At 45.0% G+C, this 26,561-nt stretch overlaps 5 protein-coding genes and 1 long non-coding RNA gene across 9 annotated transcripts; 3 read left to right on the top strand and 3 right to left on the bottom strand.

Moving 5' to 3' along the window:
* Positions 1-217: 217 nt before the first annotated feature.
* Positions 218-3,760, top strand: LOC108163223 (ras-related protein Rab-9B). Of its 2 annotated transcripts, none has more exons than XM_017298379.2 (3): positions 218-723; positions 2,195-2,389; positions 2,454-3,760. In XM_017298379.2, the coding sequence occupies exons 1-3, from the start codon at positions 532-534 to the stop codon at positions 2,844-2,846; spliced, it is 780 nt and encodes a 259-aa protein (XP_017153868.1). In that variant the 5' UTR covers positions 218-531; the 3' UTR covers positions 2,847-3,760. The 2 variants fall into 2 exon arrangements, with proteins under 2 accessions (XP_017153868.1, XP_017153869.1); XM_017298380.2 differs by lacking the exon at positions 218-723 and adding an exon at positions 1,244-1,417.
* LOC108163222 (alpha-tocopherol transfer protein-like) lies at positions 3,654-10,629 on the bottom strand. 3 transcript variants are annotated; one of them, XM_017298378.2, is made up of 6 exons: positions 10,461-10,629; positions 9,347-9,459; positions 5,263-5,442; positions 4,773-4,867; positions 4,553-4,706; positions 3,654-4,478 (listed from the first exon to the last, which is right to left on the bottom strand). In XM_017298378.2, the coding sequence occupies exons 3-6, from the start codon at positions 5,429-5,431 to the stop codon at positions 3,991-3,993; spliced, it is 906 nt and encodes a 301-aa protein (XP_017153867.1). In that variant the 5' UTR covers positions 5,432-5,442; positions 9,347-9,459; positions 10,461-10,629; the 3' UTR covers positions 3,654-3,990. The 3 variants fall into 3 exon arrangements, with proteins under 3 accessions (XP_017153867.1, XP_017153866.1, XP_033249685.1); XM_017298377.2 differs by lacking the exons at positions 9,347-9,459; positions 10,461-10,629 and adding exons at positions 5,642-5,754; positions 6,530-6,649; XM_033393794.1 differs by lacking the exons at positions 9,347-9,459; positions 10,461-10,629 and adding an exon at positions 8,118-8,195.
* On the top strand, positions 5,393-6,243 carry LOC117188990. Its single transcript, XR_004473045.1, has 2 exons — positions 5,393-5,483; positions 5,765-6,243. It is a non-coding gene; the product is annotated as an uncharacterized LOC117188990 (long non-coding RNA).
* Positions 10,630-11,087: 458 nt separating the features above from the next.
* Positions 11,088-13,121, bottom strand: LOC108163221 (heparin sulfate O-sulfotransferase). The gene is made up of 5 exons (XM_017298375.2): positions 12,859-13,121; positions 12,456-12,792; positions 12,265-12,403; positions 11,980-12,200; positions 11,088-11,914 (listed from the first exon to the last, which is right to left on the bottom strand). The coding sequence occupies exons 1-5, from the start codon at positions 12,971-12,973 to the stop codon at positions 11,671-11,673; spliced, it is 1,056 nt and encodes a 351-aa protein (XP_017153864.1). The 5' UTR covers positions 12,974-13,121; the 3' UTR covers positions 11,088-11,670.
* A 1,441-nt stretch (positions 13,122-14,562) lies between these two features.
* Positions 14,563-16,863, top strand: LOC108162644 (ran GTPase-activating protein). The gene is made up of 5 exons (XM_033393793.1): positions 14,563-14,777; positions 14,841-15,522; positions 15,593-16,070; positions 16,133-16,309; positions 16,387-16,863. Exons 1-5 carry the CDS (start codon positions 14,672-14,674, stop codon positions 16,714-16,716), a joined length of 1,773 nt encoding a protein of 590 aa, XP_033249684.1. The 5' UTR covers positions 14,563-14,671; the 3' UTR covers positions 16,717-16,863.
* A 362-nt stretch (positions 16,864-17,225) lies between these two features.
* On the bottom strand, positions 17,226-23,263 carry LOC108162643 (DNA topoisomerase 2). The gene is made up of 5 exons (XM_017297467.2): positions 23,000-23,263; positions 21,624-22,220; positions 21,131-21,554; positions 18,027-21,046; positions 17,226-17,966 (listed from the first exon to the last, which is right to left on the bottom strand). Exons 2-5 carry the CDS (start codon positions 22,176-22,178, stop codon positions 17,616-17,618), a joined length of 4,350 nt encoding a protein of 1,449 aa, XP_017152956.2. The 5' UTR covers positions 22,179-22,220; positions 23,000-23,263; the 3' UTR covers positions 17,226-17,615.
* Positions 23,264-26,561: the final 3,298 nt, after the last annotated feature.

Raw genomic sequence — 26,561 nt, 5'->3', positions numbered from 1 at the left:
GCGGCACGTGTGGCTGCGATTCAAACGTTTGTTCCCTTAATTATCTAAAACGATTTCAATTAAATCGCTACTGGCTTCATTTTAATATTAGTGGAAGTGGAATTTGTGGGCAATGGAGACAGAGCCAGAAAAAGAGGGTGAATAACAACTTAGGCTACCAAGGTACCTTTCGAGCAATTCGACCATGCTGCCACGCTCTTTCGTGCTTCCCGCTCTGTTAGTTGTCAGCTGACAGCCCCATCGCCCACCGCCCACCGCCCTCCACAACCGAATTTGACTTGTCCCACAGCGCGGTTTTCAGTTTCGCATTTGTTTCATTTAAATTTGACTCGATACACGTAACTTTGTATTTGGCAAAGTGCAGATTCGATGCATCTGGCCAAGTGATAGAAAATCGATGCGAAATCGTGAGTTAATCGAACAAATTGCAAAGTCAGACCGGAGGGCTTTACTAGCTGCGCAATTGTAAAAAAGTTCGACCAAATCCTACACACCGTTGCCGGGCTTAAGTGTGGAAGAAAAACAAACAAAATGGCAAATATGCGCCCACCGCAGAAATCCAAGCTGCTGAAGGTCGTCATACTGGGCGATGGGGGCGTGGGGAAGTCTGCACTGCTCACCCGCTTCGTATCGAACCGCTACGAGGAGAACAATTTCCATACGATTGGTGTCGAGTTCATGAACAAGGATATCGTGGTCGACGGAGAGCAATACACCCTGCAGGTGGGTCTGGTTGTGGGGCTGGTCTGGTCTCTCTGCCCTAGAATATTTCGTAATCTGCGCCACAGTTGAGTGGCTTGAGGCTGAAGAAATCGCCAAGCCAAGCCTAGCCAAGTATATCCCTTCTAGTTTCCGAACGATCCAACGTACCATGCAATGTGTACTTATATATATATACATACATATGTCGTTCACTTGAAGCTATTTGTTTCGATCCATCATGATGTAACGACAGATAAGATATTCCCTTCGGAAGTAGTATAGACAGCTCCCAGTGGAGAGGCTGTGGCGTAACTGTTACACACATAGTCAACGTTTTCGTTGGTCAGCGCAAGTGTTTAAAAGTTGAACAACGATCGAGCATTGTTTTCCCCTCTGTGCCATCCACAGTACTTGTGTTTGTAGTTGTATCTGTTTCATCTGCCCCCATACACACACACACACACGCACGCAAACACACATCAAATTCGTAGTCAATTAACGTACAGTTTAGCATTGCAAAAAAAGAATGACAAATAATGGAAACAGTTCCTTTGCTCGACATCAGATTATTTCATCATTCGCCGCACCCGCCACCTTTCCTGCTCCGAGTTCGTTTTTCCCTTATGCTGTCATGGATACATCGAAATTAGAAGAACCAAAACACACAACACAGACCGTCAAGCTCTGAAAACTTATGAATATTGAGTGCGTCTCAGTGAGTAAGCAAAGTGCTGCAAATGGCATCGGAATGGAATAATGATTATTATAATGGATGCAATCGATGCCCGACCCGACCAAGCGCTTTGGAAAGCATAAGAATGTCAGCTCGTATGAGTAATGCTCGGGAAATGTCACATATTTGAGGTGTTTTTTGTGGCAAGCTCTAGAAAATGATGCTGGTTCACGGTTCGCTTATTCTGGACCCCGACAAGAACCGGGAATCCGACGATTCTCATGTCAGAGGGAAACTACCAAACAGGAAATCCTCTCCGACTATGGGTGGAATGGGTTCCCCCCTATGACGTTTCGGGCTGTACTTGCTTAACGAGTGTATTTTCTAAGAACCGACAGAACCTTGACGTGTTAGTTAATGTAGATTCCGCTCTCGAACTGCATTAGGCATACGCTCAGAAAAAGCATTTTTTTTTGTCGTTTGGAACCACACTACAGGCTGAATTTGCTTCAAGTTATTTTGTTTGGTTTTTTTAGCTTATCACTGAAGCTTCGTTATCAGTCATTTGGGTTGGATTTGGTGGCACTGACTACCTCTGAGGCTGAATATTTGTAGAGCAAATAATATGGCATGATATGAGTCACTAGAGACTCTGATTTCTGGCAAGGTACATACTCATAGTTCTTGAATGCCTTGGGAATGGGAGCACATTCAGAACACTGAATGCCGCACAAGCTATGGAACAATGATGCAAATATCAATAGAATGCCCACTAAAGGTACAACAATTGACGAATTTCTTTGTTTTCGAACAATCTAGATTTGGGACACGGCTGGCCAGGAACGATTCCGGGCCCTACGCACGCCCTTCTATCGGGGATCGGACATTTGCCTGCTCTGCTATGCCCTGGACGACCGGGACAGTTTGAGGGGACTGGGTCTCTGGCGGAACGAGTTTCTGACCTATGCCGACGTGGAGGCGGATAAGTTTCCTTTCATTGTGGTGGGCAACAAGGTGAGTGGAAGAGGCCAAATACGATCTAAAACAATAACCCCCAGTAATGTCTTCTCCCGCGCAGAACGACATCCTGCCGCAAAAGCGCCAGGTCAGCTACGAGAGTGTCCAGCAGTGGTGCGCGGAGCAGGAGATTGTCTCCCACATCGAGACCTCCTCGAAGGCGGCGACGAATGTGAGCGACGCCTTTGTGCTCGGCCTGCGCCAGTGGAAGCACATGGAATGCGTGGCCGAGGCCGAGCTCCGCCACAACGGCGACACCATCGACTTGACACGACCCATACGGCTCGTGCAGCGGCGGCTCTGCTGCACAGGAGGTGGTGGCGCCGGGGACGTCGATAAGGACGGGAATGGGGATGGGGATGGGTATGACGCCGCCATGCGCACCCCATCCAAGAAACTGTTCGGACAGAAGCGCAGTGCACCGAAGGCGCCAGCGACCAATTACCGGCTATGAGCACTGAAGCTGTCAGTGAATTTACGCTTAATTTAACCACTAGGGTGGCTAGGGTCGGCTCCTATACACGCTATTCATTCCAACCGCAGGAGACGGAGGAGACAAGGAGTCGTCAAAGCACAGACCAAAAAGTAAATCGATATAACGTACAATTGTATGAAATGTACGGAAGAAATCGATTGATATTCTAAATGAAGCTAAGGCATAAATGTTAGGTTTAAGCGCTGACCGCCTCTATAATGCAAACATAAGAGATGCAGATTGCTCGTATTGATTGATTCACATGTGCTGTACGCACAATGTTTGGTATAACAAACAATCTGATATTATTTTTGATACTATTAAATTGAATGTAAGAGAAGACAACAGACTGGACTGCGGAACAGTCTAATCATATGTTACAATGCATGAAGATATTAGATATTGTTATCCAGTATAGCGGTTTGAGCAAAAACTATGACTGTCCATTATTTGTCGTCTATAACTTCAACCTCGGAAATGGTTGAACTACTATTTTGCAATTTGTATTCCGCTGATACAAAAACCATTCGAATAACGACTAAGAAACCAGTCATTTATTATAAATAGCTGAAAATTAATTCGTACAAAAAGCCGCTTGAAGGAAAAGCCACTTACAACAAGGAAAATAGATTTTGTATTTATTTTAAGTGCCTTAAACAGGAGCAGAACAGAGTGTATTTATTTGTTTTATGCACGGTCTCTGTCCAGGACATGTACACTGTACCAAAGTGTACGGATGGTACATTGAATCCCTTTGATTCCATAAACAGTATACAAAAAAAATGCTTTATATGGATGTGTGTTTATATTTCAACGATTTGTTTAACATGTATAATAAGTATTAACACAATATAAATACGCTTACCCCGGATTAAATATAATATGTACGAGCATGTATAACACTTTCGCTGGATTGGAATCGGATCGATTAAGACTACGGCAAACTCTAGGCGCTGTCGCTAACGGGACAAGCGTAAAACAGACTGAGTGCTTAACTATTATATGCCTAACTTGCGTGACTGTGAGTGTGCAGTGGAGTGGAGCGGGCATTGTGGGGCATATTGGGGAAAGAAAAGGAAATTATCACTTGCTGCAGACCCGGAAGGCACACCGAGCAATCACGTTACTTTTTTTTGTAGCCATACGAGTTAATGGCATCGAACTCGGTGTCGCACTTGAGAAGGAGCTGGTACCACTGATCGCTTTCCACGCGCTTGAGTTCCAGGATGCCGCCGTAGGCAGGGGGCAGGCACTTGGGCGACATATACTTGTGTAGGGAGTCGCGATCAGTGCCGTGGAAGATGATGCGGCCGCGCAGCTTCTCGCGAAGGAATGGTTTGAAGAGGGCGAAGACCACATTGAACATCTTCGGCTGGTTCACGATGTGGATGGCCTTGATGCGTAGCGGCACCGAATCCTGCAACCAGTCGACTATGCGCTTGGCGAAGGGCGGCGTGAACTGCCAGGTCTGCTGCAGACTCAGGCCATCCATGTCGAAGATGACGACGGCACCGTGGATCTGCGTCTCTGGCTCCAGCATGGCCGCCTCCAGGAAGATGACCGCTCCCTTGAATACCTCATCGAGTGACACCTGCTTGTGCTTCCAGCGTTCTGTCAAGGACAACGAGAGATTATAATCTATATAGCCGAGGTCCACGAAGACTGGGGGGTCCCGTGCCACTTACTGCCCAGCTCCAGTACCAGGATGCGGCGTCCACACTGATCGCGATTGGGAAAAACGGTCAGTATGTTGTTCTTGAAGATGTTGGCCTCGCCCGAGGGCTTCAGGTTGTTGTACACGTCCGAGTGCTTTACCTTGAAGGAGTAGTAGCGTTTGATCTGCCAAAAGAGTCAAAGTTCATTGAGGATCGTTCATTTAGCTATTCATTATTTATTTATTCCTACCAGATCGCGTGCACTCTCCGGATAATACTTGCACGGACGCAGGAATCGTATTAGCCATTCCTCGTTGTCCTTGGGATAGTGCAGATCGGTCTCCGCTGCAATCAATGCTCAGATTAGTATTTCAGGGGATACATTATCACTAGGTCTACAGTCTACAAATTACAGCGCCACTTAGCACCCCTGAACTTTGAACTCTAAGGTAACACAAATATAAAATTTCAAAACTAACATTAAGCTGATTAAGTTCTCGACGTACATATATAATTATGAAGATCTAACGATCGTTGATCACTGATCGTAGAACTTATCATTACATGACAGCAACCGCTAGACAACAATACTATAACCTTCGAATATATAACCTGTGATTAGTGGCATGAGATTGTCAGGCAATGAGGATTTGAAAATATTATTATTACTCCTATCATCCCAGAAATCACAGAAACCCCAGAATAAGATAGATCAGATTGAACTCCTGATCAGCACTCACCCTCCAACAAGCGAGCGAGTTCCTTGACGGCCTCCTTCTGGCGCTCTGGACTCTCGCGCAGCTCCTTGATGGCCACCTCCTTGCCCATGGCCGTGGGCTCGCCCAGCTCGAACTGGAGCGTGTACTCTCCCAGCTGGATCGAGGGCAGCTGATCGATGTCCGACAGCATTGTGGGCACTCCTGGAAGGGCATCGCATCAGTTGCAAGGGAGAATAAATTCGGTTAGTATGCAACAAGCGAAAGCTTCTGTACTTTGAGCTCTGAAGTGTGTGTTTAGGGTCTAAGCCCCTCTGAAACTTCAAGCTACCAAGTAAGTGACTATTAGCAACGATTGGCAATTAGTTAGCCATATTTGTGTAATGACGCTTCAATTACTTACTCATTTTGCAATTTGCTCTCTACTTTTCGCTGCTAAAATTTTTTTGTAATAATATTCAATAGCTGTGCTGTGTCGAACACAATCTCTGTTTGCCTTGTGACAAATTGTGCACTCTATTTATAGGTAGGAGGAGAGAGAATTTGTATTCATTAATTAGACAAACGAATCGGAACCGGCTTGGAAACTGCATCGAAGACTTCCCCACTTATTGATCGCGTTATTGATCACCTGGCCAGCCACCTTCACCTTCACCTTCACCTTGACATTCGCATGGGTATCGGAAGCAGAATTAAAGCAAAGCAAAGCGGATCAAAGATTTTGCAGCATCGGAAGCCATGGACTCCCGTTGAGGGTTATATCCACAATGCAATTCTTGCTAATCTCCGACTCAGGCTCGGCCTCAGGTGATCTTTGATCAGACGAAATGCGAAACACCTTGAACTGAATTCAAAGCTGAATCTCTTGACAAGTTCTACTTGGGCAACAAGTTTTAAATTACGAGTGCAAGCAAGTACTGGATTAAGTATAAGTATCTATCTGTATGGTATGGTGTATACCATAGTATGTATATATTTCAAATGAAATGGAACCATTGGAACAAACAACATAATCTGTTCAGCTTGTGGCGCAGATCCACCATCTTCATGAACCAAAACAAAAGACTTGGAAATTAGCATCAGAGGCATGTGCCTGCGCCTGTGCCTGACATTGAATCACTTTGATTAGATGGGCCGCCAGGTGATAACTTCGAGATCTTTCATACGGAGGTGGAGCTTGGCGAATCAAAACAATTCGCAGATATCACATAATTATTCATAGCTTATGGGTGCATGGGTGTCTGAGGCTGGGAAATACAGAGTTTAGTCGAATAATTTAAGTAGTACGCACAGAGCACAACACAAATGGAAACTTGTTTGGTAAGCGACTTCGACAACCGCGATTTTGGCCAAAGGCGGCCACAAAAAGGGGGCTAGGAGAAACGCGTGCAACGGGGCCGAAAGCGCAGATGAAACTGTTGTGGCCAAAAGCGCGCTGCGGAGATTTTATGCCAGGCCAAGAATCGAAACTGGATTCGGAAGAGAGTCGCAGCCGGAGCTACAGCTGGAGCTGGGAGAGCGAAGCTCGGTCTGGCCTGAACTTGAGCATGACATTCACGTGTGCCAGTCAGAAAGAGAGACAGACGGGGCTAAGTTGGGTGCATCACCATTGGGAAATATTGCCAGCAAAAGCCGGTTTCGATTTCAGTTTCAAAGTTTTCTCAGCTGCTGATGCTGTGCTGCTGCTGGCATATTTCATGGGCCTACCACTATTCGTACTCGTATTCAGTTTTCTTCGAGTGTAATTGTGGAGCACAGCAGAGCAGTCTGTAGTCTGTAGTCTGTAGTGGCTGGTAGGCCTTTCCTATGAATTGACGTTGACCCTGAACACGTTGTACTATCCGGTTTCAATGCTGATGCGCTACGCTCTACGCCAATTAGGGCTTACACCTGTCCAGCAATCATATTCGAGGCATATTTTGTATAATTAGCACGTCTCCAAGCCGCAGCCCAGACCATCACCTCACCTCACCTCACGCCGTAGACATGATCTCTGGGCGCCTCGCCTGCTTTTGGGCAAGTCGCTCAATCGCACAATCGCACGATCGCACGTGCAGAGACTTGAGCCCCATTCATGGTTTCACGCTTCGTTATACTCTCGTTTTCGTTTTTGGTCTATTTTTGGTTTATCTGAGCTGTGCTGGCGACGGAGAGCCGGCCACAAGCTGGCTGCCATAAAACTGAGAATAGTGTGACTGGGGTAAAGAGTTCCCAAAGCACCAGAGAGACGCTGGACTGGGGTTAAGACCGAATGCAATGCCCTTCGTTGAAGTGGCAAAAACAAAAGACATAAAATAAAGGAAGATACTGGAGTTTTAAGACTGGCAATGGCAAGGGCAGTTCCAATGTAAAAAGTGCTTTGACCTTACTCTGCAAAAAACTGTCAAAAGGTACATATGTACATATGTACATATTAATGTATGTACAGATGTACAAGTACGAGTTTTTTTGGCTGTGAAATTCACAATAACCTGTTAAGGGTACTGCCGACTATGGAATACCCGCTAGTCGGGCGTATTTGTTGAGCACTGACTCACGTCACCGTCCCGTCACTTTACCCGATGGGAATGCCATTCGAGTATAAATAGTACTCGTTCTGAGAACTGTGGATAGTACATATTTTCATGGAAAGTCGGGAAATCGGAAACCAAGTAGTACACGAGTAGCGTAGCGGGTGTTGTTAACCAAAAAATAAAATCAATAGAGCAGGAATGCGGTAACAGTACACATACACATGCAAGTAGGAATGTGTGTAGAAGCAGCGTACACATGCAAACATACATACATATGTATATGTATGTGCACATAGTAAAGATGTTTAAACAATGCATATAAGTACTATCAATTTGTAGGCCATGCGAGGCTTCACTGTTTCTCACCCGAATCGAAAGCCGCCACACGAGACAGAGCCACCGCCGCTGACGTTTGCTGTTGGGGCAGGCCACTCGTTCTGAGAACTGTGGATAGTACATACATATTTTCATGGAAAGTCGGGAAATCGGAAACCAAGTAGTACACGAGTAGCGTAGCGGGTGTTGTTAACCAAAAAATAAAATCAATAGAGCAGGAATGCGGTAACAGTACACATACACATGCAAGTAGGAATGTGTGTAGAAGCAGCGTACACATGCAAACATACATACATATGTATATGTATGTGCACATAGTAAAGATGTTTAAACAATGCATATAAGTACTATCAATTTGTAGGCCATGCGAGGCTTCACTGTTTCTCACCCGAATCGAAAGCCGCCACACGAGACAGAGCCACCGCCGCTGACGTTTGCTGTTGGGGCAGGCCGCGGACTGCGGCTGCAGTGCTCAGCATTGTCATGCTGATGCCAGTCAAATGCGATATGCTCGTCGGCTATATGACCACTCACGAACACGCGATGCACCAGCAACTTGCGATATTAGGAATGCAAATAAATTAATATATTTTAAGCAGTACAAGTCGCTGCACCGCTGCGCCGGTCACTTCGAGCTCGAGCACACTCGAAATGGGTCAATGCCAGTAAGTTACTGAACCTTACATGAGATTCTCGAGCGGACAGCGAACCAGTCGCCAGCGACCAGCCACCATCTACCAGCACAGCACCGGCAGAATGGGGATGTAGGAGGAGTGCTCGCAAAAAAACGAAATGAAAAAGGAAAGGAGAACGAATGCACGAATGCACGAAAGCTGAAGCACCGACGTTTATACGATACGATACCCGTGCACTTCGCGGACCACCAAAAGTTAATGTACACCGAATTGGTGTACTAATATTAGTTTTTCTTAAAGGAGCTCTGTGAGATAGTACTTTGAGAGCTTCACTTTGAGATACTCTTACTATGTTACACTATTTAGATATACATATGTATGTATGTACATATTTCATTGCTGTTCGTTACAAACATCTGGCTTGAGCTGTGATACCCTGTGGAGGGGCTTAGCGGGCAAAGCTCAAGTGAGGGATGAGTATTGTTATGTTATTCTCAGACGGACATTGAATTTTTAATTGTTCAAGCTCAAAGAGCAGCAAAACAGCCCGAAGCGAACAAAAGAAACCACAGAGAGAGGTAATGAAAGCGTGAGATATGTGCATAAGTTGAGACTCAAACTCACCGAAAGGTAATTAAGGCTCAGCTAATCCAAATATAGGGGATCCAAGTGTTTGTACAGAGATCCTTTTTGGGCTCGGTGCAGATTGTGTATCTAGCTCGGATCGCGATTATAGACTGGAAATATAAAGCAGCTTGTCAAATCATTTTATACCCCACCGGCCTATGAATAACGCTCATTACACGTACTCGTACATACATATATGTATGTATGTATGTATGTTATATCAAAATTATCAAGAAACGAGCGCCAGTCCAGTCAGAATAGTCTGTCTTATTAAGCCACATTTAATAGGCCATTAAAAGTAGCCGGAGGGAGAGGAAAGTGGCAGTGGCAGTGGCAAAGAGCACGGTTACGAACTACCGATTGCCTTGTCTTGGGTTTTCTTTTCATAAATCAAGTTCAAAAGTCGCGCGTGTGCTTGGGTCGGAAAGCACTGAACAAGCATTTTATATATACATACATATGTATGTAGGCACTTACAATTGTTACACGCACTTTTTTCTCATTTCTTATTTCGAAAAATGGTTGAACGACATAAAAGCGTATATTCTGGTATACAGAAAAGTTCATCATTTTAAGTATTTCAAAGCAATTTCTAGTCTTGAAATAATAAGATCTGTGCCACAACTACACGTTATATCATTGATATTTGATTTGATCGTGAGAAATGTATTTAATCAATCTTCTTTTTGGTCACTTTTCCTAATCGAAGATAGCTTAAATATGCAATAGAAGAAGTGGGGTATTTTCTTACACTTTCCATATAATAGATATATATGTACAAAGTACTAAAATTTCCGTAGTCTGATATGCACTTCACTTAACATTTTGCTGTTAACATTCTAGGCTGTTATATGCACTGTTATATGACATAATATAATTTAATTGCAGTTTCTCGCAGTGTTGTTCATCTTCTACTGGTAGCTTTTTACATAACATACGCGACATAAACGCAATTAGACTTGAACTTTTGAACGCGCTCAGAAAACAGAACGAGTTTAGAGACCAATCACCAGTAAGTACGGCTGCCATATATGAGTACTTGTACTCCTACTCTTATATATGTGGTATATGTACGGGTATCTTTGTAAAACTTGTTATAAATCTCTCTTACGGGTCGCTTAAACGGTCGGTCGGTCAGCTGTAGTGTAGTTAATACTTTAGTAATCAAAGGCCAGCGCGCGATTAATTTCAACTACTGGGATTGCTGGTTCAAGACCTCCAGATCTCTCAAGTCTTGGATATAGTAAGCGAGACGTGCCGAAGTCTAGCAGCGATCAGATGTAGACCTGCGTGCCCGCGATCCACGATGAAATGAACAACTGACGGGTGACGAGCAACGCAAACTCATTTGCCTTTGGTTTCAAGCTCGAGCAATTAATTAAGTATTTCGCTGTGTTGTTGTGTTGTTGTGTTGTTTCCAAATGTATTTCAATTTCATTTTCTTGCACTTGCCTGAGCTGAGCCCATTCTGTACTGTCCGACCCACCTGAGCCACCGCCAGTCCGTCTTATTGTCAGTCAGTCTATCAGCCAGTCAGTCACCTTCATTCGGGTGGTACAGCTACGTCAGCTCTTAAAGTCCAGCGGGATTTCGCCAGGCAACCAATTGCAATTAGCTTAGGCAAAGTACAACATGTTGCTGAAAGTTGAAAGTAACCCAATGATGGCATTAATCAATTTACAAACACGCGATCTGGCCGACAGCTGCTGATACGCAGAGCAGAACAATAGACATTCAATTGTTATCAATTATTTACATGCATTTAATTTGAAAGTCAAATTCGAGAGAGAGAGAGACCCTCAAACAATCTTTAGCTTAAGTTAGATTACAGAGAGAGTTACAATTAATGAGAGAGTTGCTTACGTTACGGCCAAGACCAATATCAATAAATATCGTTACACTTATGGAAAACTACGAGAAATCGATACACTGCAGATCAATGGTTCCAACTACGAATTATCTTTGTATTGTCGAGTATAAAAGAGTACATTTTACTAAACGAAGGATATTGTGCATTCAATTGTTGCTAGATATTGCTTACGATCAACTAGAAAAGCGCTCTGCTCTCGAGTGTTACACAGCGGGGTTTTGAGGCTTAGGCTACATACATACAAAATGTTCGATTTATATGCCAACGATATTCAATGCTTAAGTCTTTAGTGTCTTTCACAAAGTCGTTTCACTTGCTATTAAGTACAGATCAAATCTAATTTGGATATTTACAGCACAAGCATCGGAGAGTGGAGGGGAGTGGACACAACGCAACTCTACACAACGGAAGTCGGCTTGATTCGCCTGCGACTCCTGCTGCGCCTACGCAATCATTTTGGTCGAATCTTCTCGTACATGAACTTCTGCAGATGCTTGTTATCCGGCTGCATCAGTTTCTTCTTGTTGAACTCAAACTGAGCCAGCGCGAACTCGTAGAGGTCGTTCTCCATTTGCCAGATCTTGGTCTTCTGTATGCTTTTGATCGTGGATTCGCTGGGCGGAAGCTTTGAGGACGTCACGCGTAAATGAGATTTATTGGAGGTTTGATAATGCTCACGAAAGCCATGGAAGATTCTTGAAGTCAGAGAGTTGCATTTACAATGTGATTTGGATTCAAAGCGATAAAAGGGCAGCGTTACCTGGGTAGCGATCTCTCCAGCAGATCTACAAATTCATACATTTGCTCTGTGACTCCGACTAGAAAGTATTCGTTGACCAGATTGCGCTTGGCCTGGTCGAGGGCCCAATCGCTGCCGGGTTCCCAGCACTCGGCAGCGTGGCCACAAAAGAAGGGTATCTGCAGCCACATGTTCTTGGGATCACAGTCGGGTTGCTTCTGGACTACGCACTCGTCGAACGTCTATGTACAGAATCGAGAGAAGTAATGTGGATGTGATTGTGGATGGTACTCGTTAAGTACTCACAATTTTATTGCCCGCCTTCTTCCGCACTAAATTCGGTCGATAGTTGTCGCCAAAACGTAGGAAGTAGTAGTAGGAGACAAGTCTGTCAAGGGGCTTGCGCACTAGGTTTATATAGATGGGTTTGTGGGCTATTTGGAATCTGAAAAATTACACTTAAGTAAAGGTTTCATGACATATTATACTGATCCTACTTGGAGAAATCTAAAAACGCCATGTGGCCGTGGTAGAGCGCCGGCTTCATCTCATGCCACTTGGAGACATTTCGCACAAAGGCGATCTGGTTTGGAAGCGACAGAACGTGCATATTGGCAGTTACGTTAATGTGCAAAACATGGTATTTGTTGAGCTTGCACAGATCGTATGCTATGTTGACGAAGCTGGTCGAGCCCGTCTTTGGCACACGGTTATAGAGCACCACCAGCTGTTCCTCGTAGTCGAAGCTGTCCACAGTGGCGGTCGCCACAGGAGCAGACAATGATTGTTCCAGCGCACTACCACCCTCCGTCACCTTGGTCAACGGCTTGAAGGCTGCTCAAACAATCAATTTAGTAAGATGAAGATCGCAGATAAGGGGGAAACAGAACAACAACGAACCATTTTCCAGGCGTATTTCAGACCAGAGCAACCAATAGCCAGCACAGGTCAGAATGCAAAGGGCGATGAGTACTAGCCAGTGTGTAGGACGCAGAAGAATCAACATCTTGAGCATTTTCCTAGATAAGCCGCCAGCCGAATTTCTCTAATGGGTGTCGCTGCAGCACATTTTCAGCCTGTATTTCAGCTAAATTCTATGCTGTTTTGCATGTTTTGTTTGACTTTTTGGCTTAGTATTTAAACAATTCGCACCAGTGTGACCGCCGATTTCTTGTGAAACTTAGAAATATACCAAAATATACCGTTTCATTTTAAAAGTATACCGTAAATATACTGACGAATTCAAGCTCTATTTTACATATTCCTTGATTTTGATATTCCGTGGAATATTACTAGCTAGAAAGAACGTCCAGCTATGCCCACATAATTTTATACAATTTATGAATCTATTTTCAACTTGACTGGTTTATTTTAACTCTTGCTTTTGTTGGATTTGGTCTAAAAAACGGTTTTAGCGAAAAAGGTCAAATAAAAAAAAACTTAATAAGAGAAAAATCAATTCTATTGCTCAATTTTGATATTCTGTTGAATAATGCTGAGTAACTATGAGTCTCAGCCCTTCCTACATAGTTTCATCCGATAAATGAATCAATTTTCTACTTAACTGGTTTGTTTTGAATACTTGACTTGTTTTCTTGCTACGGCGATTGCTGTTTTTAATCCTCAACAACAATATAGCGTCTCGTTATGATGTAAAACCGAACTTAGCCCACTTCAGCCCCCTCTATTTAAATAGTTCAACCACTTGTGGTAAATGGCTGAAAATATTACTATTAGACCGTAATTAATAAACACCTTTTCACAAATTGATATGTTTTAGACATATTAATGCACATGATTAGAGTCTTGTATATATATATCTCGATCCCGATTCCTATTCTTGGTCTCTTTGAGAAGACAATAAGCCGCACAATATCGTTGAAACAGCTTTAAAACAGATACTAAATTGGCCACCGATGACAGAGGTTAACCTTAAGATTAGTTTAACAGTAGCTCAGTAAATACTTCCGTAAATACTACGCTGGGTAGCCGGGGACACTTTGCGTATCGCTGTCCAGTCTGTCAGTCCTGTACGAAATGCAATGATATGGGAATCACGCATATATCTGCAGTGGTACTCATCCTTTTCTGACATTCTGACTCTGGCATAGTTTTCCCATATCCGGAGAATTGATTGTGCTGCGAACTCAGGTAGATATGCTGCGTTTCAAGCGAGAAATGATTTCGCGGAAAGCCTCCTGCAGGAGGAGATTTCGTGCGGCGTAAAGTGCAATGAAAATTCCATAATTTCAACAAAATCTTTCGTATTTCGTTCGGACTTTGGTCGTGGCTGGTGAATGTTGTTGAATGTGCATGCATGTGAGCGAAACAAAGTGAAGAAAGAAAGAAAAAGTCAAGAATTTATAAATTTGCTTATCGATAAATTATATTTTTATTTTTTATTATTTTTATTTCGTTTCTGCGGAAATTTCAACAAATAGGAACAAATATAGTATAGGAATCTAATCTCGTAAATCTCGTATGCGATATAATTTGTAAGCGTTTACGGTAATACTTTTAATACTTTAATACTTTTAGGTATTTTTTAAGATCAAATTTGAAGCGACGGTATATTTACGGTATATCCGTACATAATGCCAATTCTAGCGCCTATTTTTGCGAGGTTATAACGAATTTTGCAGCCGGCGTCCCAAGCGTCCAGAAGTACAGTTCTAGAAGTGTCATTAATTAGTAAGATTAAAATTGTTGAATCATGTCGATGTCTACCTTCAACTTTGCGAGCATGGCGGCCCAAATTACCGAAGAACAGGGCATATCATTCCAGGACAAGGGCAAAACCTGGAACTCTGCATCGGATGGTGAGTGGCGAACGACGCCAAACATTGCAGACTGAAATTTATGCTCTTTATGCTGTTGCACAGTTCAGGACGTGGTGGATGCTCTCAACAGCCAAGCCAAGGTTCATTTCCTGATCCTTGATGGCAACACGCTGGGAGTGGAGGCAGCCATTGCCATTGGGGAGGCCCTGAAGCGTCATCCGGAGTTCCGCAAGGCGCTGTGGAAGAATATGTTTACGAGCCGTCTTAAAAATGAAATTCCAGACGCGTTAAAGCATCTTGGAGCCGGTCTCATTGAAGCAAAAGCAAAACTGACGGTTTTGGATCTGAGCGACAATGCCCTCGGCCCCAATGGCATGCGTGGACTGGAAGCGTTTCTGCGCTCGCCAGTCTGTTACTCGCTTCAGGAGCTGCACCTCTACAACTGTGGCCTTGGCTCCGAGGGCGGTGCCATGTTGTCCAGGGCTCTCATCGATCTTCATGCTAATGCGAAAAAGGCGGGAACGCCGCTCCAACTCCGTCTCTTTATGGGCGGACGTAATCGCCTAGAGAATGCCGGCGCGAAGGCAATGGCCAACGCCTTTGCCACTCTGAAAACGTTCCAGGAGATTGTCCTGCTACAGAACTCTATATACTTGGAAGGGGTTAAAGCTCTGGCTGATTCCTTTAAGGCGAATCCACACCTGCGAGTGCTTAATATGTACGACAACACCCTGAAGTTCAAGGGAGCTGATGAGATCGCCGAGGTCATTAAAAGCCTAACAATGTAAGTATAGTACTGTATGGAATCCTCGCTAATGAAATTACTTATTCCCCCTGCAACTTATGCCACACAGGCTTCGGGAGATCAACTTTGGCGACTGCCTTATAGGCACGAATGGCGCCTACCAAATTGCCGAGGCCTTGGAGAACTCGAATTATGATTTGGAGGTGATTGACCTAAGCTCCAATGAGATCAACTCTGATGGCGGTCTGGTGCTCGTTACGGCCATCCAGAACAAGCCCAAGCTGCGTGTGCTCAACATTGATAGCAATTGCTTCGGAGAGGAGGGCTGCGCGCAGATCATCGAGCAGATGTCCATGTATCCGAATGCTGTTGCTCTGCAACCTTTAGAGAATGACGAGGGTGAGATGGAGGGCGAAGAGTCTATTGAGGAGGAGGAAGAGGAGGAAAATGACGACGAGTACGATAAAAGAAACGACGAGTACGACGAGCACGAGCACGCCAATGATACGACCGAAGAGGCAGACGAAGATGACGAGGAGTACGCCGAAGAGACCGCCTATTTGACCACCACTGCATACACCTCAAAGGTTTGTTACCGCGACAATGCACCGAAGCGAATGATTCTCCTGTAACCCATCTATCTATTCAGTTGTGCAACGAGTCGATAAACTCCAAAGCCAGCGACACCTTCGCCATCGGAAACAAGTCGTCCATCAAGAGCTGTAACCCCGAACAGTTTTGCCTGAGCCAGACGCCCTGCTCCCTTCAACAGTTCGAGTCCCTTGACGACGAGAATAAGCTGCAGGCCCTACAGGGGATTATAAATGTGAGTTGGCCTTTGTCCCACATGCCTCACCACACCGCTGACACGCCTTTCTTTCACTTCTCTATTTTCTTGCACAGCAATTCACCGATGACAACCATTTGCTGCTCCTCGTCTTCACCACCCTGAAGTGCGCGCATTTGTCGCAGTTATCTCAGCCGGCTCTAGAGCTCGCCGTTTCGCTCTTCCAGGCCACCTTCGACTATGCCGTAAAAACCAAGCAGGAGACACGTGTCATGAACTATGTCCTGAAGCAGTTGGCCCTGTTGCGCTGCGAAGAGGCCTTCAAGACAGAGTACGATGTGAAAAGTTGCCGCTACGCCCTTCGCGAGGCTCTGCAAAAACCGCAGTTCGCCAATGACAACATCAAAAATACATTTAAGCTATTTCTGGATAAAGTCGATGCATAAACTGGTCCCAAATTATGACTCAAAATCAGTTTAAATTTGATCAAATTCCCCTTTGTTGGAGAAAATATATGCGTATGACTTATTTATAGTTATTTTATTTTCGGCACCCGATAGTTTGAATAAAACCATGCTCTGCCCAAAGGAAAACACTGAAAACCGCACTTTCCGGCCAATACTACACTAGATCAAACTACGCTCAGACATGAACCTTTTGAATCATACGCCACAATTATAATACCCAATCCAATCCCCGGAAAGTATCTTCAATCGTCAAAAATGCGACTACTCTTTTTATTTTTCCTTTAATGTGGTATGTGGTCTTAATCTTTTGATATGGTTAGCACTTGGTTTTTACCTAGAGAAATAACCAAATCCATCAGCGGGAGATCAACTAGCGACTAGGAGAACTCAATTAGTTCTAATGAGATGGTCGTTCACGCGGTCCTCTGACGTGCGTCCTGCGTGCCATTATGGCTTTGGCTGATGGAAAGAGAGGAGTCACGCTTGAATTGGGTAAAATTATTTATTTACATGAAAAAATTGTACGACTCTAAAAACTATGTTTATAAAACATGTTAATACATCGATAGTATGTGTATGCGTATTTCTGCTGGTGGATTATTCGCTGCTATCCGACTGAGAACAGCTACAGTAGACGAATGTAATGAAGTGGTTTCCTAAAATACAAATTAAAACACCAAAAATAAACATTGATTGATGATCGGGGGGTAGCAGGAGCAGGAGACTCAGCGGACAATGGGTTGTATAAACAATCAAGCCATCGGATTGTGGCCAATGGGACAGGACAGGACAGTCTCCGAGATGCTTGCCAAATACTTTTCATAGAATTATGCGAAACAGGAGACCTTGAAACGATTTTCTTGTGCGTTTCGTTTCCCTCAGAAATCGAAATCGGAATCATCATCCTCATTTACATCGTCCTCATCGCTCTCGATAACGGCGCACTTCTTCTTTGGCTGCGATTTCTTCTTGGATCCGCTACTGCTGTCTTCGTCGCGTGTGCGCTTGACCGGTCGTTTAATGGGAGTGTCGCCGTCATCATCCTCGCCGCCGCTTGTCTTCCCATCAGATGCCGCGGCAGCGGATTCCTCTTCATCGGAGATGAGAGCGCTGTAATCGATTTTCTTGCTTGCCGCCCTGCGACCAGGACGCACTGCTCGCGGCTCCACTTCCGCGACTTCCACGCATTCGACATCGTCCGAGCTGTCATTGGCATGTCCTTTCTTGGCCTAGGAGTGATATAACATTTAATTAATAAATAAGAATTATATTCGATGTCTGATGCTCACCTTGGCCTTGCTGAAATCAAGCTTTCCCTGCTTCAAGGCGCCACCATTCTCCTTCTTCTGGCGCGGCTTCTTCTCGGCCGGTTCCTTCTTGGCGGCCGGCTCCTTTTTGACGGCGGGTGCCTTTTTGGCCTTTGGAGATATCTTTGGTCCAGCGTCGACCAAAGCATCGAACTCGTCCACCTCCTCGACCTTAGTTTCACCCGGTTCAGATTTGACTGCTTTGCCCGTTGGCTCCTTCTTGGCTCTGGTGGCTAGCTTGGCCGCCGCTGCCATCTTCTTGACAATTTCGTCGGTTACCTTGAACTCGACACGCTCGCCATCTGGGTCGGGGAAGACGTCCCCGGTGGGAGCCGCCGCCGCGCCTTTGACCTTCCTACCTTTGGCCGTGGTAGTCTTTTGGCCCTTCATGGCCTTGGCTGTCTTCAGATTGACGCCCTGCTCTTCGAGTCGCTCCTTCTCCTCAACCTCGTTCAACTTCTGCTCCAGGGCATCGAGATCATCCAGCCAGAGCTGGTGGGGAGTCCGCTTGCGCAGGTTGTCCAGCTCGCTCAGCTTATAGTCGCGCTGCTTGAGCAACTCGTTCTTCTTCTCCTCGGTCAGCATCCACATGGACATGCCTAAGAGGTAGTCGAACTTCTTCACGTCCGTTAGCTTCTTAAAGGCTTTGTCGGGGTCGACCTCCTTTTTGACATCCTTCTTGCTGCTGCTCGGAGCCGCCTGTTCGCCCTCTTCGTCCTCCTCCTCCTCGTTCTCCGGCTCGGCATCCTCCATCTTTATGCGGCGCTGCCACTCCTTGACTGGGTCCGGGCGATACCCTCGCTTCGTCAGCTCGTCGCACATGGCCTTGCGCTGCTTGTTCTCCACCACCAGCGTCTTCTCGCACTTTTCCAGAATAAAGCGAGCCTGATCGCTCAGTCGGTCCGCCAATGCCGTCAGCTGGCCCACCAAATATTCCTTCCTGCGGCCGTAGTACTCCACGCGCAGCCGGTAGAACTCCTTCAGCACGTCCGTGGACGAGGCGTATCGCCTCAGGCAATTGTTCTGATCGAAGGCGTGCATCTGATTGATCGACAGGGTGGAGCTCAGCTTGAACACGCGATAGAATCCGCCGTCCTCGGACTGAATGCGTCTGAACTCGCCCGGGGCAAAGCTGATCACGAATCGGACTGTGGTGTCCGTGTGGTATTCACGATATTCCGACACAACGGCCTTGACCTTTTCCGTGCCATTTGAGAGCGCTTCGAGGACGTTTTCCTTGTAGTTCTGCGTCCATACACCGATGGGCAGTTCCGTGATCTCGACTCGTTCGCCGGGCAAGATCTGGATGTTACCAGTATGCACGTAGCGTCCGTCTGAGATGTACTCCATGCGTCCGGTGAAGTTCTTGTACCACGGATGCATCGGCAAGGGCTCCTCCTCGTTGATCATGCGCCTCAGATTCCTGGTAATCTCGCGGGGATTGTAGTTTGCTATCTTGGTGGACCATCCAGTGCCGATGCCCTCGGCTCCGTTCACCAGAACCATCGGTATGATGGGCAGATACCACAATGGCTCGATCCTCTGGCCATCGTCGGTCTGGTACTCCAGCAGCGGATCGTCCAGGGGATGGTAGATGAGGCGCGTCAGCGGCGACATCAGTGTGAAAATGTAACGAGCGCTGGCACAGTCCTTGCCGCCCGTCAGCCGAGTACCAAACTGACCGCGCGGCTCCAGCAAGTTGATGTTGTTCGAACCAACGTAGTTCTGGGCCAGATTCACGATGGTCATCTGGAGGGAGACCTCGCCGTGGTGGTAGGCCGACATCTCCGCCACGGAGCCAGACAGCTGGGCCACCTTCACCTCGCGCTTGTCGTTGCGCTTGAAGCAAGTGAACATGACCTTGCGCTGGCCGGGCTTCAGGCCATCCACCAGGCTGGGGATGGAGCGCTCGTTGTCGGCGTTGGAGAAGAGTACCAGCTCGAGATTGATGAAGTCCGAGTAGCTGATGTGCTTGGTGCCCTTGGTGTAGAGGTAGCGCTCGGGTAGACCCAGCTCCCTGCGGCGCTTCACCTCGTCCATGTGGTTGGTGAGCCAGACCTTTCGCGATTCGATATGCTTGCGGGAGAAGGCCATCATTATGTTGTCGTCATCCACCTGTCCGTCGTACTTGAAGAGGATGCGATGGCGCTCCATGTCCTGGAAGTACTCCTTCGCCTCCTTAGAGGTCGAAGTACCCAGACCCTTGTAGTACTTGACGTTGTACGTGTGGTGATTGGGCGTGTCCATCTTCCACTCCTCGAATTCGGGCAGCGAGTAGAAAGAGAGCTCCTCGTTCTTCTTGCTGACCTTCACAATGGGCGTTATGAACTCCTCGAGGAAGGGCAGGCGCAGCAGCTCCGGCCAGTTGGTGTGCACAAAGTTGATCAGCAGACCCTTGATGTGGGAGCCGTCCTGATCCTGATCCGTCATGATCATCACCTTGCCGTAGCGCAGCGTCTTCAGGTCGTCCTCGGTCAGATACTTTTTCTTATACTGGAGGCCGATGATCTTGCACAGATTGTTGATCTCGGCGTTCTCAGACAGCTGTTTGAAGTTTGCCTCGCGCACATTGAGCAGCTTGCCGCGCAGTGGGAACACCCCGTAGTAGTTGCGCCCAATCACGCCCAGGCCAGAGACGGCCAGCGACTTGGCCGAGTCTCCCTCGGTCAGGATGAGGGTGCAATTGATCGAGTTCTTGCCGCCGGCCTCGTTGGCATCCTCCAGCTTGGGTATGCCCTTGATCTTGCTCGACTTCCTGCCCCCCGTCTTGGCTATGTCGTTCTGGGCCTTGAATTTTGCCCATGCCAGCACAGACTCCACAATGCCCGACTTGGACAAGCTGGATATGAACTTGTCGGACAGAGTGCACTTGGAGCCGAAGCCCTTCGCCTGCAGGGTCATGTTCTCCTTCGTTTGCGAGTCAAAGGTGGGGTTCTCGATCAGACAGTTCACGAAGATCCACAGATGGTTGCGCACCTGGAACGGTTTGATGTTGATTCCGCCTAACCCAGGGAAATAACGGGGGAAACGTAACCATTAGATATTTTAGTTCGATAGCATCCTAGTGCCTAGTAGGCGGGCATTACCTTTATTTTTCTTCTTCAGAACCTCGATGAGCTGCTTGATTACATTGTCGACAACATGGTCGACATGTCTGCCGCCCTTTGTGGTGGCTATGGAGTTCACAAACGACACCTGCTGGAAGCCGCGGTCGGAGGGACAGCAGGCCACCTCCCATCTCTCGTTGGCCACCTCGTGTACTATCTTTATCGGCTGGCCGCAATCATCGTCCTGGCTCTTTACGTGTAGATCGATGTAGTCCTTGAAGTTCTTCACCGTCAGTTTATTGCCATTGAGGAAGACGGAGACGCCCTTCGAAGAGGCAGCCACATCGAAGGCACGACGCGACATTAGGGCCACGATGTCCTCGTCCAGCCTCTCCATCTTGAACTTGGCCAGATCAGGGCTGAATGTGATGCGGGTAAAGTCGGTCCCATTGAAGTCCTTAATCTGTATGGGGGGCGGGAGGAGAAGGTTATAGAATATATGTATAAAGGATAAGGAGCTGGGGGAGTTTACCGTCACATCAGAAGCCTTTGACATGTTGGATCCCCAGGTCTGCTTAAAGTTCTTTTTGTACTGCTTGGTGGCTGTTTCCACAGTGAAGCTGGTGGAGAATATGTTGCAGAGCTTCGCTCCGTAGCCGTTGCGGCCGCCGGTGACCTTCTTCTCGTCATCGTTGTAGTTGGACGAAGTCAGCAGGTGGCCAAAGATCATGGTCGGCACATACATTTTCTGCTCCTTGTGCATGGTTACTGGAATACCCTGGCCGTTGTTCCAGATGGACACGACATTTTTCTCGGCATCAATGTCAATCTTAATGGTGTTCATTGACTTGTCGCGCTGCTTGTTGTCGGCGGCGTTGACCAGGATCTCGTCATAGATCTTGTACAGGCCCGGAACGAATGCGATCTCCCGCTGGATCATGCGCGCCTTCTCAAAGTCGTAGACCCACATCAGCTCCTTGGTGAACTCCACGGAGCCGATGTACGAGTCGGGCCGCAGCAGAATGTGCTCCAGCTGCGACTTCTTCTGGTACATCTGCTCGATGGACAAAGCGTTTCCGTTCTCCATGATTCTGCTCTTGCTCGTGCTGCTGCTTCTGGTGTGGTTGAGCTGTTTGTATTCAAATAAATTGTTCATTATGAATTGTTGAGTTGAGTGCCGTCTATAATCTAACATCTAACCAACGTTACTGTACCCAGTAGAAGTCCTACACTTCGCTAAACAGCTATTAATCACGCGTGGATTGGGACAATGCCGAACCTTCTTGCCCAGACGAGCTCGTGCTCGTGCTCGGGTTCCTACGAGTCTGCGACTGCACCAGACTAAAGCACGATACGGTGAGCAGTCGAAAGTTTGGAAACTATAATATCACAATGCATGGAAATAAAATCCAAGGCATATAAAATATGCACATGAATGCATATCTGAATAAAAGATTGTTGCTACTGTACTGGCGGGCGTCTAACGCGTCTAACAACCCTGGCTTTGGCGGCATTTGTGTGTGTTCGTGAAAAAATGCCGCCGTGCGTGTGCTGTGTGTAAATCGGTCTTTGCCGGCATTCGCCGCATTAAGCAGAACTTAGATATACCGTATCGATTGACACCCATTTTTTTTTTTTTTTTTCAATAAATAGCATTAGACAGCAAGCGTGCATACATTTACTTGTATTGCGGTGAGTGGGGACGGGGACATTTTTGTACAGCGCAATGCAGTTCTTGATGTCTATACCAGCAGCGCCATTTTTAATTTGCGAGCAAAAAACAAACGACGCGCAGGGAAAAATTGAATTCTACACGAATAACGTGAATCACATGGGGAAATATCTGCCTGTTTTCGCTATACAAATTTAATCGCAGCTATATATACAACTATCTATGACCCGGCTTACCTTATTTATTGGTTGCGAGGTTTTAAGTATATTCAGTTGCTGCCGTCGAAAAAAAATTCTCGTCGAAATCGTCTCTTTTACACAAAGTAGAAGACGACGTGCTACAATTTTCGTTATCCGTGCGCGGCCTAGCCTCTGCTGCCGTGGAAGCTATTTTCAGATCGAACTTATTAATTATATTAAAACATTTAAAAGCCTTCAAACACTCCAAACACACAACCAGACGACGAGATGCAGGGAAAAAAACACCTTTTTGTTGTAGGCAGTGTAACCGCGGATTTATCTTTAAAACATACCTCCGATCCTCAGAAATATACCAAAATATACCGTCTCATTTTAAAAATATACCGTATATATACTGACGAATTCAAGTTCTATATTCGATTTTTATATTCTGTGGAATATTACTAGCTATCTAGATCTCTTAGCCCTGCCCAGCCCTACTTGACTGGATTATTTTAGATACTTGATTATGATATTTTTGCCTCAATTTTGGTTCCTTAACAACAATATAGCGTCTCGTATGATGACAAACCGTACTTACCCACTTAAGCCCCCCTATTTAAGCACTTCAACGACTTGAGGTAAATTGCGGAAAATATTAACGATTGTAAATTCTTCCTGTAGATTCAGACCATCTTTCCACTGAACTTAAAAAAAAAAAACACTATATCTTTCACCTGAACTGCGCTAACATTATTGGATTTTCATTATATGCGGTTTAAAATTGAAAAGCCCCCTTGGCGTTCTCCGTCAAGGTCTGGAAACCATATTGCTCAATTTTGTTGTTCCGTCGAATATTATTAGCTATATAGAGCATTTAGCCATGCCCACATAGTTTTATACGATTGATGAAGCATTTTTCTACTTAACTGCTTTATTCTTCATACTTGATTTTATTGGATTTTGCGAAAAAAAAGGTTATAGCGAAATTGGTCAAACCAAAAAAAGGGTTTAGCGAAAATGGGTAAACAAGACAAAAAAAGAGGATAGTCGTTCATATTGCTATATTTTGATATTCCGTCGAATGTTACTAGCTAGAAAGAACGCCCAGCTGTGCCCACATAATTTTATACAGTTAATGAATTTATTTTCCACTTGACTGGTTTATTTTAACTCTTGCTTTTGTTGGATTTGGTCTAAAAAACGGTTTTAGCGAAGAAGGTCAAATAAAAAGAAACTTAATAAGACGTAAGAGAAAATCCATACTATTGCTCAATTTTGATATTCTGTTGAATAATGCTGAGTAACTAAAACTCTCAGCCCTGGCAACATAATTTTATCCGATTAATCAATCAATTTCCTAACAGACTGGTTTATTTTAGTGCTCCGTTTTATTTGAGGTCAACAACAATTTCAACTAAATTAATTATTGTACTACCTTGTAACCTCGCGTTCTACATATTAACTACATAGTTAGAAAAAGTACTGTAACATTGCGCGTCATAGGTTAGACGCACCGAATTTTTTTTTAAATAATGTTTTATTCACCTTTGGCATGCATTATTTGTTGAAAAATTTAGAAAGAAGAAAAGGAAACACTAACTGCAGAAATTGAACATGCTTGGAGCGAGATTTCTACGAGCTACCCTGACACCCTGTATCGTTCTATGAAGGACCGGATATATGAAGTTATTTTAAACAAGGAAGGCAGTACTCATTCCTGAAATTGTTTTTTCTTTTCTTTTTCTAATAAATCTAAGATTCACAATATCTAAAAATTAAATTTTAATATAAGTTACTTTTCTCTGAAAAAATGAATTAGTTTTAGTACGTTATTTAACACATCTTTAAGAAACTTTCTAAAAAAAAATATTTGTCCAAATTACCCTACTTTTTCGAATAATTTTGTTAAAGAATCATAAAATAACCAAAGTTCTTTAAAAATAAAAAGTTATAATTAAAATTTTGATACAACGATGGCTGCGTCTAAACTGTTTCTGTTTTCTGTTGTGTCTCCAGTATATTTAAATGTATGGGTGCACACGCGCTCTCACGGTGGAACCAAAATTTGAGTTTGGTTTTGGTTTGAGTCTTCAACTGATAAACAGATCTGACCGCCACAAAATAAATGAAGAATGGGCAGGGTCGACGACATAGTGAATTTAATAAACGCGCTCAAGCAAAGCGGAATTTAATAGATAAAGGACGTGTTGATTGCAATTTTTGTTTCGCAAGAATGGATTGTCGTCCTTGAGCGCTACAATCCTTGTTACACTTTGCCCCTAGCGAAATGTATTTCACGTTTTGCAGGGAAAACTGTTTTCGGATCTGAGTCCTATGCTTAAATGGTATTTTTTTAATTAGAAAGCTTAATAGTTCCCCGAAACTACAAAGTGTTTGGGTACAATAAATAGTTGCATTTATCAGCTCTTCATTTATCAACCAGATGTAATTTATGTGAAAACAAGAAGTCCCAATGGAAGTCGCTGGCAATAGCTTACTGCCGGATAGGTGGAACACATTCTGAGCGTTGAAAATCTAGCAGATAGCAAGCGTTAAGATGTCACATCGTGAGGAAGGTAATGAAGCTACTAAGTGCGAAAACTGGATGCTTTGCCAATGAGGACGTCCAGAGATATCCCGTCTTGAAGGACATTCTCCATTTACGGCGTGGAATATCGAAGACTTATGGCCATTTGGACGAATTTAGTTTAATCGCACATATCGTGGTAATGATGTTGAACAGCAGTTCCTTACAATTGACTAGGTGAACTCACCGGAAAATGCTCGTTAGGTTCATATTCAGGAGCTGGAGAAGACTCGGGATTTTGAGCGGAAAAAATTGGCCATTCAGGCTGAGCCGAATGGAGAAATTTAGACAGTAAATATGCCGCAAATATGGCGAAAGGATTCTGTTGTTGTTGATCCTGCTGCTGCAATATGTTCAGTATGTCCCTCTTTTGCTGTCTCAATTCGTGGCAAGTTACAGCTCGACGTCGAGGCAACAGGCGACCTATTGCTAGCCACCGCTAGCAAAGACGATGGGGGGCCGTTTGTCAGATTCTTGTTGCTGCTGCCATAACGGCTGTTGTTGTTGTTCTCATCGTCGTCGTCGTTGTGGCACTGCCGGTGCTGATAATTGGGGCAGAGGCTGCCCCACAGCCGCACGTGTGCTGTTTCAGTTTCAGTTCCATGAAATAGGCGAAATGGAGGGAAAATTCTGCTCTCGTTCTGGGGGGCTGACATCAATTCGATACTGAACTAGAGCATTATATACCATTATTTACCTCTCACTATCACTGCATGATTTTTTCCAAAAGGTGTGTAGTACTGGTCTGACACTCTTCAATTGAAATTTATTGCAATACGACGAATTTGCTGCGTGAACTGAGCATGCAGAATCTGTTATTCCTGTAATTAATGAAGAATGTTTTAAATACGAAAAATTAGGTTAGAGAATTGAAACTAGGTACTGTTGATTGTGTTGATATGTATATAAGAACTGAAATATCCTACCTCGCCCACCCCTACCGCCCATATAACGTGCAATTTTTACTAGTTTTTTTATTGGGTAATACAGTTCTATTCATTTATTAATAGTTATGTAAGATACTAGACA

This window comes from Drosophila miranda, chromosome 4 (assembly GCF_003369915.1).
Source record: "Drosophila miranda strain MSH22 chromosome 4, D.miranda_PacBio2.1, whole genome shotgun sequence".
In the NCBI taxonomy this organism is placed as follows: domain Eukaryota; kingdom Metazoa; phylum Arthropoda; class Insecta; order Diptera; family Drosophilidae; genus Drosophila; species Drosophila miranda.
The sequence above is the reverse complement of the archived record's forward strand: the minus strand, read 5'-3'. Positions and strand labels throughout refer to the sequence as shown.